Source organism: Saccopteryx bilineata, chromosome 11 (assembly GCF_036850765.1).
Source record: "Saccopteryx bilineata isolate mSacBil1 chromosome 11, mSacBil1_pri_phased_curated, whole genome shotgun sequence".
Taxonomy (NCBI): domain Eukaryota; kingdom Metazoa; phylum Chordata; class Mammalia; order Chiroptera; family Emballonuridae; genus Saccopteryx; species Saccopteryx bilineata.
Genome location: NC_089500.1, coordinates 66,483,959 through 66,502,541, shown reverse-complemented (window position 1 = coordinate 66,502,541; position 18,583 = coordinate 66,483,959). Strand labels below are relative to the sequence as shown.

General features: G+C 40.8%; 1 protein-coding gene and 1 pseudogene across 5 annotated transcripts in view; both read left to right on the top strand.

The window, feature by feature from the left end:
- CEP192 (centrosomal protein 192) overlaps positions 1-18,583 on the top strand; it is a 161,769-nt gene that overhangs the window by 46,398 nt on the left and 96,788 nt on the right. For all 5 annotated transcript variants that reach the window (XM_066246799.1, XM_066246797.1, XM_066246800.1 and 2 more), the window contains 2 exons: positions 9,313-9,643; positions 12,202-12,345. In XM_066246799.1, the coding sequence (XP_066102896.1) occupies positions 9,313-9,643; positions 12,202-12,345 (475 nt within the window). The remainder of the gene's footprint in view (positions 1-9,312; positions 9,644-12,201; positions 12,346-18,583) is intronic.
- LOC136315615 (reticulocalbin-2 pseudogene) lies at positions 9,803-11,271 on the top strand (annotated as a pseudogene).

Sequence of the window (18,583 nt, the reverse complement as noted above, 5' to 3'; positions counted from 1 at the left end):
CAATTGTTTTCGTTTCTGCAGCCCCATGATGTGATTGTTGGTACACTTGAAGTTGTCCCAGAGGCCCCTTAGGTATTCTTATTTTGTTGGATTCTTTTCTTTTCTGCTCTGATTGGGTGTTTTCTGCTTCCTTAGCTTCCAAATTTTTTATTTGATCCTCTGCTTCATCTACTTTACTGCTGATTCACTGTAATTCATTCTTTTTCATTTTAAATTGAATTTATTGGGGTGACACTGGTTAAGAAAATCATACAGGTTTCAGGTGCCCAGGTCTACAACACTTCTTTGTACACCATATTGTATGTTCACCCCCCCAAGTCAAGTCTTAGTCCATGAATCATTTATCCCCGTGCCTTCCTTCACCTCACCCCCTTGTAATGAATTCTTCATTTTAGTTATTGTAATCTTGAAGCCTGCATGATTCTTTTTTATATTTTCTGTCTCTGTTGAAGTTCTCACTAAGTTTGTATTTCCCCTAAGTTCATTGAGCATTCTTATAACTAGTGTTTTGAACTCTGTCTGATAGATTGCTGGTCTCCATTTTGTTTAGTTCTTTCTCTGAAGTTTTGTTCTGTTCTGTTATCTGGGAGTTTCTTTGTCTCCTCATTTTAGCAGCCTCCCTGTGTTTATTTCTGTGTATTAAATAGAGCTGCTATATCTTTTGATTTTGGTAGAGTGGCTTTATGTAGTAGGTGTCCTGTGGGGCTCAGTGGTATAGTCTTCCTGGTCACCTGACTTGGCTACTTCACGTGCACCCGCTGTTTGGGCTCTGTGCACTGTCCTGTTGTAATTGAACCTTGATTGCTATTGGCATATCAAGAGAAGGGATTTCCCTCCAAGCCAGTTGGCCACTGTGGAGAATATGCTGTGTTGAGGCTGATTCCATGGAGCAAAACGTGCTTCAGCTGGGCTGTGGTACCCAGTGAGTATGCCCCTGGAGTGTTTTGCTCATGGAGTTGGGTGGTGCTTCAGTGTGGTCAGAAGCTGTCTACTGGGTGCACTGGCTCTGGAGCTTCCTGGGAAATCTAGACCAAGGTCTGCAGATGGCTCCTACCTGTACTGGGCTTGGAGGTACCAAGCCTTTAACCAACGCCAGCTGATGCTAGTGCCAGGGCTGGGGCCACTTAGCAAGAGGAATGGGGTACAATGAGGCCAGATGCTCCTTGTTTAGCATTTATGATCCTTTAAGAGATTTTAGGAAAGTCTGAATCATGAGCCAAGACAGGTCATTTGTGTGAATTAGCCACTAGAAATGACTTGGATGGGCCTGCAAATTGGGTGGGGCAGGTCCTCAGGGGATTCCCTGGGGTGGGACAAACATTATGAGCCCTGTTGATGGAGATTCAACTTTGGTTCCTGCCTGCTGGCTCTGTTGGGGGAGACCTCAGCAAAGGAAAAATGGCCTCTGCCAGCACTTCTGTATGGGATATAGTGGCCCCTCCAGCCTTCATCCTAGAGCCAGAGAATTCACTCTCCCCATTTGTCCCTGGTGCCTTTTGAGCTGCTGCTCCAGTGGTGAGGATTAGAACAATGAGGCTGAATAAGTCCCTTCACAGGACCTTTAAGAGGTCAAGCAGATGTGAATATTCTTTTTTTTTTTTTTTTAAAGATTTTTATTTTTTTACAGAGACAGAGAGAGTCAATGAGAGGGATAGACAGGGACAGACAGACAGGAACGGAGAGATGAGAAGCATCAATCATTAGTTTTCCGTTGCGCATTGCGACACTTTAGTTGTTCATTGAATGCTTTTTCATATGTGCCTTGACCGTGGGGCTACAGCAGACTGAGTAACCCTTTGCTCAAGCCAGCAACCTTGGGTCCAAGTTGGTGAGCTTTGCTCAAACCAGATGAGCCTGCGCTCAAGTTGGTGACCTTGGGGTCTCGAACCCGGGTTCTCCGCATCCCAGTTTGGCGCTCTATCCACTGCACCACTGCCTGGTCAGGCCAGATGTGAATATTCTTATAAAGCCATAACCATAGTCAAAATAATGAACATATTTACACCCACAAATACCTAAAACTTTTTTAATATTCCCTATCAAAAACTGTACTTATTAAAGAATAACTTCTTCTTTCCCCCCAAGATCTGTGTAACCTCTGTTCTACTTTCTGTCTCTATAAATTTTCCTGTTTTATATACCTCCTCTAAGTGGAACTATGCATTGTTTGTCATGTTTTCGGAGTTCATTCATGTTGTAGGTAATATCAGAATTTGATTCCTTTTAATGTGTGAATATTCTACTGTATGTATCTGCCACATTTTGTTTATACATTTGTCAATGGCCACTCAAGTTGTTTCTACCTTTTGGTTATTGTGAATAATGTAGCTATGAACACTGGTGTTCAAATATCTGTTCTGGTCCTTCCTGCCATACTGTTTTCCATAGCAGCTATACCATTTTGCATTTCACTAGCAGTACATAAGGGTTCTAGTTTCTCTGCATCCTGTTCAACACTTATTTTTTCCCTTTTTGATTATAGCCATCCTAATGAATGTGAAATGTTCTCTTGTTTGGATTTGCATTTTCCTAATGACTAATGATGTTGAGCATCTTTTCATATGCTTATTTGACATTTGTTTATCTCTGGAGAAATGTTTAAGTCCTTAAACTATTTTTTTTTGTGTGTGTGTATTTTTCTGAAGCTAGAAACCTGGAGAGACAGTCAGACAGACTCCCGCATGCGCCCGACCGGGATCCACCCGGCACGCCCACCAGGGGGCGACGCTCTGCCCACCAGGGGGCGATGCTCTGCCCTCCGGGGCGTTGCTCTGTCGCAACCGGAGCCACTCTAGCCGCTTGGGGCAGAGGCCAAGGAGCCATCCCCAGTGCCCGGGCCATCTTTGCTGCAATGGAGCCTTTGCTGCGGGAGAGGAAGAGAGAGACAGAGAGGAAGGAGAGAGGGGGAAGAGTGGAGAAGCAAATGGGCGCTTCTCCTGTGTGCCCTGGCCGGGAATCGAACCCGGTACTTCTACACGCCAGGCCGACGCTCTACCACTGAGCCAACCAGCCAGGGCCCCTTAAACTATTTTTTAATTGGGTTGTTTTGTTGTTGTTGAGATGTAGAAATTCTTCATATTATCTGTATGTTAATCCCAATCAGATAGATGCTTTGTAAATACTTTCTGCCATCTGTAAGTTGTCTCTTTATTTCTTGGTAATATCTTTTGATACCCAAAAGTCCTTAATTTTGATGTAGTGGAATCCATGTTTCCTTTTTGTTTCTATGCTTTTGGTGTCATATTCATGAAATTTTTGTCAAATTCAATTCATGAAGATTTTCCTGTTTTCTTCTAGGAGTTGTTTTTCTTTTTTCTTTTTTTTACAATAGCTTTCACATTTAGGTCACTGATCATTTTGAGTCAGTTTTCATTTATGGTGTAAGGTTAGGACCCAACTTCATTTTTTATAGGTGGATATCCAGTTTTCCTTTCAATTTTTTTTATTTGTTTTGATCTCTAATAGCTCTGGCTACAACTTCTAGTCCACAGTTGAATAGCAGTGGTGAAAGCAGGCATTTTTGTAGATGGAGAGCTTTCAATCTTTAACCATATTGAGTATGATGCTAGCTGTGGGTTTTTTAAAAAAAATACCTTTTCGCCTGACCTGTGGTGGCGCAGTGGATAAAGCATCAACCTGGAATGCTGAGGTCTCTGGTTTGAAACCCTGGGCTTGCCTGGTCAAGGCACATATGGGAGTTGATGCTTCCTGCTCCTCTCCCACCTCTGCCACACCTCCCCTGCCTCACTAAAATAAATAAATAAACGAAAAATGAGAAAAATCTTTTTTTATCAAGTTCAGGAATTTTTCCTCTGTTCCTAGCTTTCTGAGTTTTTGTTGTAAAAGGATGTTGATCAGTTAAAATGATTCTGTGTTTTTTCTTCATTGTTCTATTAAAATGTTTTTACATGGATTGATTTTATGTTGAACCACCCCTGCATTCTTGGATATATCCTAGTTGGGTTTTTTTTTGTTTTTTGTTTTACAGAGACAGAGTCAGAGAGAGGGATAGACAGGGACAGACAGACAGGAATGGAGAGAGATGAGAAACATCAATCTATAGTTTTTCGTTGCACGTTGCAACACCTTAATTGTTCATTGATTGCTTTCTCATATGTGCCTTGACCGTGGGCCTTCAGCAGACCGAGTAACCCCTTGCTTGAGCCAGCGACCTTGGGCTCAAGCTGGTGAGCTTTTGCTCAAACCAGATGAGCCCTCTTCTCAAGCTGGCGAACTCGGGGTCTCGAACCTGGGTCTTCTGCATCCCAGTCCTACGCTCTATCCACTGCACCTCCGCCTGGTCAGGCTTCTAGTTGGTTTTGATGAATAACCTTTTTCATATGCTGTTGGATTTGATTCTAATATTGTGAGGATTCTGTCATTTATATCTCTAAGGAATATTGGTCTGTAATTTTCTTGTGATCTCTCTGGCTTTAATAACAGATTAACTGTGGTCTTACATAATGAATTAGGGAAGTGCTCCTTCCTGTCCAATTTTTTGAAAGCCTTTCAAAGTTTGTTTTTGTTTGTTTGTTTGTTTTTTTACTGAGACAGAGAGAGAGAGAGACAGGGATAGATAGGGACAGACAGACAGGAATGGAGAGAGATTAGAAGCATCAATCATTAATTTTTTGTTGTGGCACCTTAGTTGTTCATTGATTGCTTTCTCATATGTGTTCTGACTGTGGGGCCACAGCAGACCAAGTAACCTCTTGCTCAAGCCAGCGACCTTGGGTCCAAGCTGGTATTTGCTCAAGCCAGATGAGCCCTTGCTCAAGCTGGCAACCTCGGGTCTCTGACCTGAGTCCTCCGCATCCTAGTCCGATGCTCTATCCACTGCGCCACCGCCTGGTCAGGCCCTTTCGAAATTTTAATGTTAATTCTTTTTTAGACATTTGGTAGAATTCACTGGTGAAGACACCAGGTCTAGGAGGTTTTTTGCATTTTTCTGAAGCTGGAAACGGGGAGGCAGTCAGACAGACTCCCGCATGCGCCTGACCGGGATTCACCCGGCACGCCCACCAGGGGGCGATGCTCTGCCCATCCAGGGCGTCGCTTTGTCACGACCAGGACCACTCTAGCGCCTGGGGCAGAGGCCAAGGAGCCATCCCCAGCGCCCGGGCCATCTTTTGCTCCAATGGAGCCTTGGCTGTGGGACAGGAAGAGAGAGACAGAGAGGAAGGGGGGGGAGGGGTGGAGAAGTAGATGGGCGCCTCTCCTGTGTGCCCTGGCCGGGAATCGAACCCAGGACTTCCGCACGCCAGGCCGACGCTCTACCACTGAGCCAACCGGCCAGGGCCTAGGAGGTTTTTTTGTTGGGAGGTATTTGATTACTGATTCCATCTCCCGTGTTCTGTTGAGATTTTTCTATTTACTTTTTAGTCATTTTAGGTGATTTTGGGTGTTCAAGGAATCTGTTGTTTTCTTCTAGGTTATCTAATTTGTTGGCCTACATTTATTAATAATCTCGTATTATAGTCCCTTTTATCTGTGAGGTTGGTAGTAATGTTTCACTTTTCCTTTCTGGCTTAAATTATTTGCATCTCCTCTCTTTGCTAGCTTAATTTTTGCGGACCTCACAGAACCAACTTTTGACTTCATTGATTTTTCTCTGCTTTTCTATTCTCTTTTTTGTTTATCTGTACTTCAGTCTTTATTATTTTCTTCCTTTGATAGCTCTGAATTTGGTTTGCTCTTTATTAGCTTCTTAAAGTATAAAGTTAGATTATTGATTTGGCTCTTTTTAATATAGGCATTAACAACTATAAAATTCCCTAAGAGCACTGTATTCACTGCATCCAGTTAGTTTAGGTATGTTATGTTTTGGTTTTAATTCATCTAAGTATACGATATTTTAAAATTATTTTGCAGTTTTTATTTGACCCGTTGATTTTTTATTTATTTTTTTAAACATTTATTTTATTTATTTATTTTTCTTTTTTACAGAGAGAGAGGGATAGATAGGAACAGACAGGAACGAAGAGAGATGAGAAGCATCAATCATTAGTTTTTCGTTGCAACACCTTAGTTGTTCATTAATTGCTTTCTCATATGTGCCTTGACCGTGGGCCTTCAGGAGACCGAGTAACCCCTTGCGCAAGCCAGCGACCTTGGGTCCAAGCTGGTGAGCTTTTGCTCAAACCAGATGAGCCTGTGCTCAAGTTGGCAACCTTGGGGTCTCGAACCTGGGTCCTTTCACATCCCAGTCCGATGCTCTATCCACTGTGCCACCATCTCGTCAGGCTGACCCGTTGATTTTTTAAAAGTATATTGTTTAATTGATATATTTTGTAGATACTTCATTTCTTTTTTTTTTTCATTGATTTTTAACTTCATACTGTCATTAAGTTTTGGGACATTCAATAGTTATATGGTGATTTTTGACTATGTGGGGGTCAGTGCCCCTAATACCCATGTTTAAGTATCAACTGTACTTTCATTGCCTCATCCTATAACCCTCACCTTCTAAGAGACCTCGGGAGTGCTTTCACTATTTTTCTTCTCACATTTACTAATTAAGTTTTACTGAGAGATAAACTTTCAAAGTGTAAACCAAGACCTAGTTATGTTTGGGTTTAAAAACTGTCAGAGAAACTGCATTCCTCTGTTTTGTTGTTACTCATTTTTTTAACAAACCTAGTATCTAGGGCTGACTTTTATTAGATCACAGCAGTAGAGTTGCTTTGCTTTATAGAAAACCGCATTCTATCTAGAGCAGGCCATCTACAAATGACTTAGTACAAGTTTCCCACCAGTGGTGTGGTGCCCTTCCTGTGGGGAGAGGGAGTGGCTGTCTGATTGTTCTGCCTGGGTGGTGGTCCTTCTTGGAGGTTTTCAGTCACTGTGCCATGGGTGGTAGCTTCGCCTCACTGGTTTCTCAGCCAAGCACACTTCATTCAAAAGTACAATTTCTGAGGCTGTCATCCCCTGACTGGATTCTTTATTCTATTGTTTTAAGTCCCTTTATTGAGTAGAGCTAGTTTCCTTCATTCTGGTTCTTTTTAATCTTTGCTCGTATTATATGTGAGAATAGTTTTCTGGTTTTAAATGGAATTTGTCTCCTTTTTCTTTTTTTTCTATTAGGATAGTCATATTTTAACAGTTTTTATAAGCTTTCTATATTGAGATATTTTGATCCTTTTAAATTTTATTTATTTGGCTCAAAACAACAGAAATTTATTATTACAGTTCTAGAGAACTCCAGGATCAAGATTTTGGCAGGGTTGGTTTCTCCTTAGACTTCTTCCCTTGGCTTGTAGGGGACTGTCTTTTCCCTGTGTTTTCACATTGTCTTCCCTAAGCTGATCTTTCTGCATTTTAGACTTTAGTGTTTGGATTCGTTTTTCAGGGCTGCTGGTACAAATAACCAAAAAATTTTCCAGCTTAAAACAACAAATTTTTATTCTCATAGTTTTGGAGACCAAAAGTCTGAAACCAAAGTGCTGACCTGGTGTTACTTAGCTGTGGCAGCCTTACTCCAATGTCTACTTTCGTCTTCATGTGGCTTTTCCCCTGTGTCCCTTTCCTTAACCCTTGAACAATGCAGGGGTGGGTTGCCAACTCCCCCCTACATTATAATCTGACTTATACAAGTCAGAACCCTTGTATAACTTTCGACTCCCCTAAAACTTAACTGTCCTTTGGTATCTGCAGGCAATTGGTTCCAGACCTGCATGGGTATAAAAATCTACAGATGCTTAAGTCCCTTTTATAAAATAACACTTGGCAATTCATACCGTCAGCCCTTTACATTCATAGATTCTCAACTGTGGATCAAAAATGCTGTTTTTAGCCTGTGGTTGGTTGAATCCAGGGATATGAATGAAACTCAGGGATATGTAGCGCTATGTATTTGTTGAAAAACATTCACAGACTTGTGCATTTCCAACTGTGTTGTTCAAGGGTTATCTCTACACTGTTGGTTTTAAGACCCATCCTAAATCCAGAAGGATCTCATCTCAAGACACTTATCTTAGTTATGTTTGCAAAGACCTTGTTTCCAAGTAAGGTCACAATCTACAGGTATCTTCAGTTAATATTCAGGCATGTCTTTTTTGGGAGACACATTTTAACTCCGACTGTTAACACTTAGAAGATGTTATTTACTGATGAATACAAAATTATCCATCTGTATTTTCTCTTGTAGTTTTATATCTAAGTCTTTTAAGTCATATGGAATTTTTTTGTGTGTGACAGAGACAGAGGGATAGATAGGGACAGACGGACAAGAAGGGAGAGGGATGAGAAGCATCAGTTCTTCATTGCGGCACCTTAGTTGCCCATTGATTGCTTTCTCATGTGTGCCTTGACCGGGGGGCTACAGCAGATCGAGTGACCCCTTGCTCAAGCCAGTGACTCCTGCTGTCAAGCTGGTGAGCCTTGCCCAAACCAGATGAGCCCGTGCTCAAGCTGGCAACCTCGGGGACTCAAACCTGTGTTCTCCACGTCTCAGTCTGACTCTCTATCCACTGTGCCACCACCTGGTCAGGCTACATCATAAGGATTTTATTCTGATATAAGATAGAGCTGTAAGTTTATTATTTTGTATAACTTCTGTTAGAAAATCATCCAGGTTCAAAGTAAATATCTTTTCTGTTATATAGACCTACTTGGTTTTAGTTCTAACTTTAAAAACTTTGCTGACTGAGCTATTTTTGTCATGCATTTTGTAACAGAAATGACTGCTGTTATAGGGGTCGTTGGAACTTTATTCATAGCCGAATTTCTAAGAACAATGTTATAGGCACTTGCGCCCCTTTTCAAGTAGCTGTTATTATAGGAAAGAATAAAAAATGTCATTTGGGAAAGTATGTTGGAGAATGTGGCTTTGAGGCACTGACTTTTAATTTGCTGTGTCTGGTGCAGTTGTCATTGGATTCCTCAGGGACAGTTGTAGCATTTACTATTTTACTCCTATTAAAAGATGTTAATATCCATGCTTTTAAGGGCTTTTACTCATATTAATTTCATGAGGCTGGTTACACTAATGGGCTTACCATCCTGTAGAGACTTTTATTGGTAATGATAAAAGTTAAATTGACATTTCTAACATTCTGTAATATAATGTACATGCTGAACCTACTTTTGTTACCTGAATCTGTTGATGTATGGTTGCCATGTCCACCTTATGACTTTTGGTTTCTGTTAATTGCTTAACATGAGTCTTACATAATCTAGAAGAATATAGTGAATACTGTATAGTCTGTTCTTTTATATAATAAACATTTTATGTTAACTATATAATTTTTTCCCATATTTGTAATGAGTTATGAAAAACAAAACTTACTTATTACTCTTTATTGCTTTTTAAAGGAGAGCACCGGTGGAGAAGTTCTGGTGAAGACTATCAGGGCTGCTGATGTGAAACTTAACCCTGTTTATTTTCATGACACAAATGTCAATAAAGGTGGTTTTGACTTGACGAATTCTTTAAAGCTGGAGGCAGAGTCTTATCATCAAAATAAGCATTTGGTATTAGATTCAGACATTGAGATTTCTGAAGTGTCCATTCAAAAAAATCTGAACATAGCGTCTTTGAAGCCTGTTAATGACAACAGAATTAATTCCACTGATACTCTTCAGTCACCAACTGGTGAAAAGCAAACATATGAATGTTACGAATCCGTTGAAAAGAGTAAAGACCGTAAGTGGGCTTATTTTTTTAATAAAAGTAAAGTGTATATATATATAAAATGTTTATACATTTTTAATACAATATATTTCTAAGTGGAACTTGCCTAATCTTTTGTATTTTAATACTTAAGTGTTTTATGAATTTAAAAATGGTATCTTTAAATTGAATATGGCACCGAAAGCAAAGAAGAAATCAGCTGCCCCTCCCAAAGGCTTTGGAGGCAATGGAAACAGTGCTAAAAGTTGTCCACAGTCAAAATAAATGAAGTTCCACATGTTACCCACCTTTTGATAGCCCAAGACACTGTGGATCAGAAGGCGGGCCAAATATACTGGGAAGAGTACTTCCAGGAGAAACAAGCATGACCACTGTGCCATCATCAAATTCCCATGACTACCAGGTCAGCCATGCAGAAGATAGAAGGGAATAATACACTTAGGTTCTTTGTGGCTATCAAGGCTGACAAGCACCAGAGCAAGCAGGCTGTCAAGAAGCTTGATGACGTTGATGTAGCCAGAGTCGACACCCTGATCAGGACTGATGTGGAGAAGAAGGCACATGATTAACTGACTCCTGAATATGGCCGTTGCCAACAAAATTCGGATAATCTATACTGCTTCCAGCTAGGAGCTTCTGGACCTGAGGAGTGGCTTTGCGCTACTGAGTGAGTGCTCCACCCAACTCCTCCCACCCACCCAGCCCCCTGTTGCTTGCCCTGTGTCCACAGGGACTTGCAGGATGTAGCCAAGCCCGAGGCCTACGGCCAGGGGTACTGGAGCTGCTGTTGCTGCTGATGTCCACCATGGTGGCTAGGTGCTGGGGACACGCAGGGCGAGAACTACACAGACTATGGCTGCATGGAATTACTGGGCAGTCAGGAAGAAGTTGACAAATATGGTAAACTTCTCCCTGAAGAACAACACAAAAGACTGAAGTCAATCATAAAGGAAATTGAGTTGGACTTAGATGGTTTTATCACTGAAAGTGAACTCAGTTTCTGGATTCAGTTGTCTTTTAAATATTGTGCTATGCAAGCAGTAAAACAATAGTTTGTTGACTGTAATAAAAACTGTAATGGAAGTGTGTCAAGATGAATACAGCATTCAGATGTATGATTGTGTGATTGACTTTGATGAGAACACAGCTCTGGATGATGCAGAAGTCTTTGAGGCAGCTTCATTTAAGAAGTGATTTGAAAAAGCTAACAAGGTTTTCGGTCCTGGTTTAAATCTTAAAGAATTTATTGCTTATGAGGATCTTGAAGAAGTTGATTATATGACAGAATTTGTCATTCAAGTGGCTTTAGAAGAATATAACAAAAATGGCGATGGATTTGTCAGTTTGGAAGAATTTCTTGGTGTCTACTGGCGGGATCCAGCAAATGAAGATCTGGAGTGTGGATACATGTTGAGAAAGATAGATTCCTAAATGATTATTACAAAGATACCAATGATAGGTGTGATCCTCAAGAGCTGTTATTGTGGGTAGTATCCAATAATCAGGGCATTGCCCAAAGCTCTCGGAGGCAGAGATTGTGGAGAAACAGCTTATTTCTTACCAGTGAAGCCACAGATGATGTCCAACAGCTTCGGGATGAATATTCTTGTCATAGATTTAATCCCTGGGTATATCTGTAGAGTTTTGGCTCCTTTTATAATTTGTTACCAGCATTGCTTTTGTAATAAAACATTGATGAGGTTATTTTCCACTCTGAAGTCTTACCACAGTCAAATGCATCTTAACATAGATGATAATTTTGGCTTTTTAGGAGAAAACCCTGATATTTCAAAGTACATTAAAAAATAGTCTTTCCTAAATATCCCATCTGTTTAGTACTGTATTGTGGAATATTTTACGTTCTATTTCTATACTTGACAAAATGGAAGCTTTTAGAGATGCCTGAACAATACTAAAGGAATATGTGACTGGCTATCACTGACTGAAGGACTTTTTTTTAATTTAGCATTTTTTTAAACCTTTAAAGGATCCTGAAGAAAGACTTACAACTCATATATAAGTTGAAAACTTCTGCTTAATTTTAAAATGGTTTCTATAAAGGGTTTTATTGTATGAAATAGATACAATTTATACTTTATACTTTGCACATGTATGGATAGTAATTATATTTATTGTGTAGCTGTAACTTTATTGTGCATGGACTTTGACATTGTCTAGTACTCTTTTTTGAATTATTAAAAATGAAATGTCCTATCTTTAAAAAATAAATACACTGGATTCAGCTGGCTAATCTAGATAAAAAAATTTCACTGTAAATAAATAATAATATAAAAGTGTATGTTTATGTACAGATCTGGTAGAAATATACCTTTCTAAATCTTTTTCTTTTTCCCTAATTTTTTATTAGAGACACTTACTATAATTAAGGCTGGCTTATCCACCATAAGAGAAATACTTTGGGAGAAATATTTGGATCTTCCTTTTTCTAATTAGTTTTAGGCAGATCTTAGTACTGTTGATAACTAAGATAAGGCAACTAAATAAAATTATTTAAAAATACTGTTTTACTTGTAGGTGTCATTGGGTTATTTTGGAATTTTGTTTTTTAGAAACTGATCTACCACAGAGTGTGGTTTATCAAAATGAAGAAGGTAGATGGGTCACTGACCTTGCCTATTATACATCTTTTAATGAAGAACAAGGTTTAAATATGCCTCTAACTGATGAGATGAATGAAGGCTTCAGAACTGGTTGTAAGTGTATATTGATAACCACTTTATTGTACTATTTTCATTGTTTTCTGATAGTGTTGTGATGGTTGGTCACATAAAATCCCTTCTGGAATATACAATACTTAGCTCTTCACTTGTTTTTATAGAAACAAAGGCTTGACTTAGTGCTAATTTTTGCAGAGTGATCTGAGCCCTTGACGCAAGGATAGTGAATCAGACCAGCACTCTTACTTCAATTTAGAACCTCTATATTGCAGAATTGGAAGGCACCTTAAGCTTTACTTTCTTTTTATTTTTTTATTTTATTCTTTTTTAACAGACAGAGTCAGAGAGAGAGGGACATATAGGGACAGACAGACAGGAAGGGAGAGAGATGAGAAGCATCAATTCTTTGTTGCGGCATTTTAGTTCATTGATTGCTTTCTAACATGTGCCTTGACTGGGGGGCTACAGTACAGCGAGTGACCCCTTGCTCAAGCCAGCGACCTTGGACTCAAGCCAACAACTGTAAGCCAGCAACCATGGGTTCATGTCTATGATCCCGCACTCAGTGCCAATGACCCCTTGTTCAAGCTGGTGAGCCTGCAGTCAAGCCGATGACCTTGGGGGTTTCGAACCTGGGTCGTCCGTGTCCAAGTCTGACGCTCTGTCCAGGGCACCACCACCTACCTGGTCAGGCTACTCTCTTACTTTTTAAAATTGTCTTGAACAAAAGAAATATTCATATAAATGAGCACTCAACAAAAGTCAATCCATTTTGGAGTAAAAGCTAAGAAATGTGTTAGAAATGATGGAAGATAAGTGCTGATAAAAATAATTCTCAAAGGATGAACATATTAGGAACATAAATGAGGTTTGTTGGTTGGAAGAGTCTCTGTCAGTGAAACAAAAGCTGGAACAGGTCTGCAGAATGCTGCATGCATTCTGTGTTAGTCTGTGAAGATGGTGCAGTGCTGCTGGGGCTTCCAGTCCCTGTGCACCTCTGGACTGGGGATGAGGAAGGCCAGCAGCAGTCTGGCAAGCCCACTCTTATTTTTAATATGCTCAGAAGGTGCCAGAGAAATATTATTCTAACTGCTTCTTATACTGAACTCTTAAACTTAAACATCTGATGATGTGGAAGTACAAAGATAAGGTATTTTTTCCAGTTCTTAAGAAACTTTCTGTCAGCTAAGAGGGATAAGAATAAAAAAAAAAAAAAAGAAAGAAAACAGGGCCTGACCAGGCGGTGGTGCAGTGGATAGAGCGTCAGGCTGGGAAGACCCAGGTTCGAGACCCCGAGGTCGCCAGCTTGAGCGCGGGCTCATCTGGCTTGAGCAGAAGCTCACCAGCTTGGACCCAAGGTTGCTGGCTCGATCAAGGGGTTACTCGGTCTGCTGAAGGCCCGCAGTCAGGGCACATATGAGAAAGCAATCAATGAACAACTAAGGTGTTGCAATGAAAAACTGATGATTGATGCTTCTCATCTCTCTCTGTTCCTGTCTGCCTGTCCCTGTCTATCCCTCTCTCTGACTCTCTCTCTGTTCTGTAAAAAAAAAGGGAGGGGGATAAGAATACAAAACAACAGTTAACACCATAAGAAACACAAACCAAATGTTTTGGAATTTAGAGGAGAGATAAGTTTTGCTTAAGTGAGTAACAAGGATTTCACATAGATGGCTTTTGAGGTCGTTTCAGCAGGTAAATATACTCACAAAAATTAGGGAATATTTCAAAATGAATATGAAGCAATAAAATATCCCTTAATTTTTGTGAGCAGTGTATATGGAGGCATGAGAAATCCCAAATGGATGGAAAATTCATTGAAAGAGAAGGAAGTGAGAAAGTATCTGCATGTTCTGAGAATGGTAAATTAGAAGGGGGGGGCAGGAGGAAATGAGAAGATGAAGAGGGGGCAGTAGGGCTGGGGGGGGATAAGAGCTTTGACTACCCTGCCAAAGATTTGAGTCTTGTTTGGTAGGCAAAAGGGAACCACTGAAGATTTGCTTGTCCAGCTTGTTCTGCAAGTCTTCTGGTAGTGAGGGCAGCTGAGCGGGAGATATCTTAGGATGTTATAAAAATCTTGGTGTCACTGTGAGTGAAAAGAAGGTAGCTAATGAAAGGCATGGAGATAGAATGTTAGGATTTTGTGACTGCTTAGTTGAGTCAAGAAAAGATTAAGGTTTGTGATCTGTTACTTGAGAAAATACCAACACTAGTAAGATAGGAAAAGTCAGAAGAAATTTTAGAATTTTGGATGATTGTGGTTTGGCCTGGGAATATTTGTTATTTGGAAATATGAGTCGGAAATTAGTGGTTAAGTTACAATTAGAGCTTACGCAGTAGTATCTTGATTTAGGAAGGACAAGAGGGTACACAATGGACAGTGGATATTGACCTCACTTAAACCAATGGTCATGGAATTCCTAGATGTTGCTGGTGGCAGTGTAAATTGATACAACCATTTTGGAAACTTGTTTGGCAATATCATCTTGTGAAGATGAACTTTATACACTTTCTGACCCAGTATTTGATGTATGTATATTCACCAAAAGACAGACTAAAATGTTTACATCAGCACTGGATATATTAGCTCTACACTAGAAACCGTGAAATTCCCATTGACAATGGGATAGATTGTGTTTATTTATACTGTTGAATGCTGTATAGCAATGGGAAGGAATGTGTGTAGCCATTTGTAGCAACATGGATGAATTTCAAAAATACAGTATGTTGAATAAAATAGGGCCAATGAAGAGTACATCCTGCCTGACCAGGACATGGCGCAGTGGCTAGAGCATCGGACTGGGATGTAGAAGACCCAGGTTTGAAACCCCAAGGTCACCAGCTTGAGCACAGGGTTGCTGGCTTGAGCTTGGGATCATAGACATGACCCCATGGTTGCTGGCTTGAGCCTAAAGGTCATTGGCTTGAGCAAGGGGTCACTCGCTCTGCTGTAGCCCCCGTGGTCAAGGCATGAATGAGAAAGCAATCAATGAACAACTAAGATGCCGCAACAAAAATTTATGATTCTTATCTCTCTCCCTTCCTGTCCATCTGTCTCTGTCACAAACACACAAAAATACATCCTTATACGATAATATTTGTGTACAGTTCAGACATGCCTTATTCTGTGAAGTAAGAAGCAAGGGTAGTGATTACCTGGGGACAGGCATGTAATGATGGGAAGGAAGCTTGAGGGGTCTTTTAGATGCTGTTAGTGTTTTTTTTTTTTTTTTTTTTAAATTTAATGCAGTGACATTGATAAATCAGGGTACATATGTTGAGAGAAAACATCTCCAGATTATTTTGACTTTTTTTTTTTTTTTGTATTTTTCTGAAGCTGGAAACGGGGAGAGACAGTCAGACTCCCGCATGCGCCCAACCGGGATCCACCCGGCACGCCCGCCAGGGGCGATGCTCTGCCCCTCCGGGGCATCACTCTGCCACGACCAGAGCCACTCTAGCGCCTGAGGCAGAGGCCAAGGAGTCATCCCCAGCGCCCGGGCCATCTTTGCTCCAATGGAGCCTTGGCTGCGGGAGGGGAAGAGAGAGACAGATAGGAAGGAGGAGGGGGGGGTGGAGAAGCAAATGGGCGCTTCTCCTATGTGCCCTGGCTGGGAATCGAACCCAGGTCCCCCGCACGCCAGGCCGATGCTCTACCGCTGAGCCAACCGGCCAGGGCCTATTTTGACATTTGATTGTGCTGTATACCCCTCACCCAAAGTCAAATTGTCTTCTGTCACCTTCTATCTGGTTTTCTTTGTGCCCCTCCCCTCCCCCACCCCCTCTCTCCTTCCTCGCCCCCTCCCCCATCCCCCCACCCAACACCTCCGTTGCCATCACATTAGTGTTTTGTTTCTTGATCTGGGTGTTGATGTGACTTCCGACATGTTAAGATTGTGAAAATCCATTGAGTTGTACACTTCCATATACTTTTCATAGGTATATTATGCTTTGATTAAAAGTTTTTAAAAATTAGTAATCAAATTGAGAAAAAATATTTTTAATTTATATTACAGATTAAGGGCCCATTTCCCTAATATATTAATAGTTCTAATAAACAATGAGATAAAGACCAACTATTACTATTCACTTTAGAATTGGCAAAGGAGCGAAGGATGTAAACAAGACAATTATGTAATAGGAAAGGAAATGAAAAGGGTTGTTAAACATGCAAAAAAAGTTCATTTTTACTTTTGAAAAGATGTAGAGAGAACCCAACATGTGATAGTATTTTTCTGTTATTTTATGGGAGTGGTCCAAAAGTTTGGTAATAAAACTATGTTCGTAAGAATGTGAGGGAAATAGGTGTGCTAGCACATTTATAGACAATGCCTCTAGGCTTGGCAATATTGCAACATCTATAACAATTACATATGTACATATTCTTTAACCAGGCAGTTCTCCTGGGGATTTATTCTTCAGATACACTTGCATAATTGGTATGGATGTGTGTGCAGTGTATTTCTCGTACATTGTTTATAATAACAAAGGGTTGGAAGCAACATGGATGTGCAAAATGGGGGCCTGATCATGTGGCGCATACGTCCATACAAGGAAATTCCCTGTGTCTATAAAAAAAGGTAAAGGAGCTTCTTAGGTACTGCTAGAGAATGATTACCAAAATAAATTATTTAAAATCCCAGGCATCGGAAAGCATATAAAATATTCTAGTGTTTGTGTACAACGGTGGAAGAGGGGAGAACACACACGTATTTGTAAATGCATACAGTGAAGAGATTTAAAGAAACGAACTGCAGGAATCTCTACGTACTTGAACTGAAAGGTCAAATAGATTCAAAAAGCAAGAGTTTCAGAGGGACTTTAGACGCTGGTTGCTTCGGGAGGTGTAAGGTACATCAGGGCTACAGGAGGGACAGCCCAATGTTTATTCCAAAACACATAGAAGTGTTCTGGTTAACTTAAAAAGTCTTTATGGATTTGCTTGCACCTTTTGAATTTTGAACAGTGTGTGTTATGTTAAAGGAAAAATAAATAGATAATGGAGGAATTTAATGAAACCGTACTTGTGTGATGATTAGCATGGGTGGTGAGGAGATGGAGAAAATGAGTGGAAAACGATTAAATTTGATGGAAGGAGAGAAAGGAGGAACTAGATCAAGGGAATCTGGGCCAGGGAGCATATGAATGAAAGGGGGGAAAGAATGGAAATGGGGAAGGGAATTTTGAAACTGTAAGAAGAGATAATCACAAAAGGAAGACTGGACCAAAGGCATAATTTTTATAACGTCTAATTCATTTTAAATGAAAACTTACCTACTTCACAAACTTTTTCAGAGAATTTACTTGAAATACTACTCTCCTCCTTTTTTTTTACAGGGACAGAGAGAGAGAGAGAGAGAGAGAGAGGGATAGACAGGGACAGGCAGGAATGGAGAGAGATGAGAAGCATCAATCATCAGTTTTTTTTTTCGTTGCGAGACCTTAGTTGTTCATTGATTGCTTTCTCATATGTGCCTTGACCGCGGGCCTTCAGCAGACTGAGTGACCCCTTGCTAGAGCCAGCGACCTTGAGTCCAAGCTGGTGAGCTTTTGCTGAAACCAGAGGAACCCGCCCTCAAGCTGGTGACCTTGGGGTCTCTAACCTAGGTCCTCTGCATCCCAGTCCGGCGCTCTATCAACTGCCCCACTGCCTGGTCAGGCTACTCTTCCCCATTTTTGCCCTCCAGTACTTCCATATATCGGTGCTACTTCATTACGTCTGTTTATGGCCTTACATTTAAACACTGGGTGAGGGTAGAGGAGTGGGACATAAGGGTTGCTTTAAAATTTAACAGCTGGAGCATTCAGGTGACATTGAAAGGATTGTTGTTTTAGATTGGCAAACAATTGGGCATAGACTGATAAAAAATGAAGTTCTGCTTACTCATAATTTGTGAGTAATTTCTGATGAGCATAGAAGGTAACAACATTACTGTAGATCTTTTTTTTTTTTTTCTTTTTCTGCAGTGAGAAGCAGGGAGGCAGAGAGAAAGACTCACGCATGCACTCGACCAGGCTCCACCTGGGTCGTTGGCTTCCTTGCAACCAGAGCCATTCTAGCGCCTGAGGGAAGACGCCATTGGAGCCGTCCTCAGAGCACAGGCTAACTTTGCTCCAATGGAGCCTTGGCTGCTGGAGAGGAAGAGAGAGATAGAAGGGAGAGTAGGAAGGGTGGAGAAGCAGATGGACGCTTTTCCTGTGTGCCCTAGCTGGAAATCGAACCTAGGACTTGCAAATGCCAGGCCGATGCTCTACCACTGAGCCAACCGGCCAG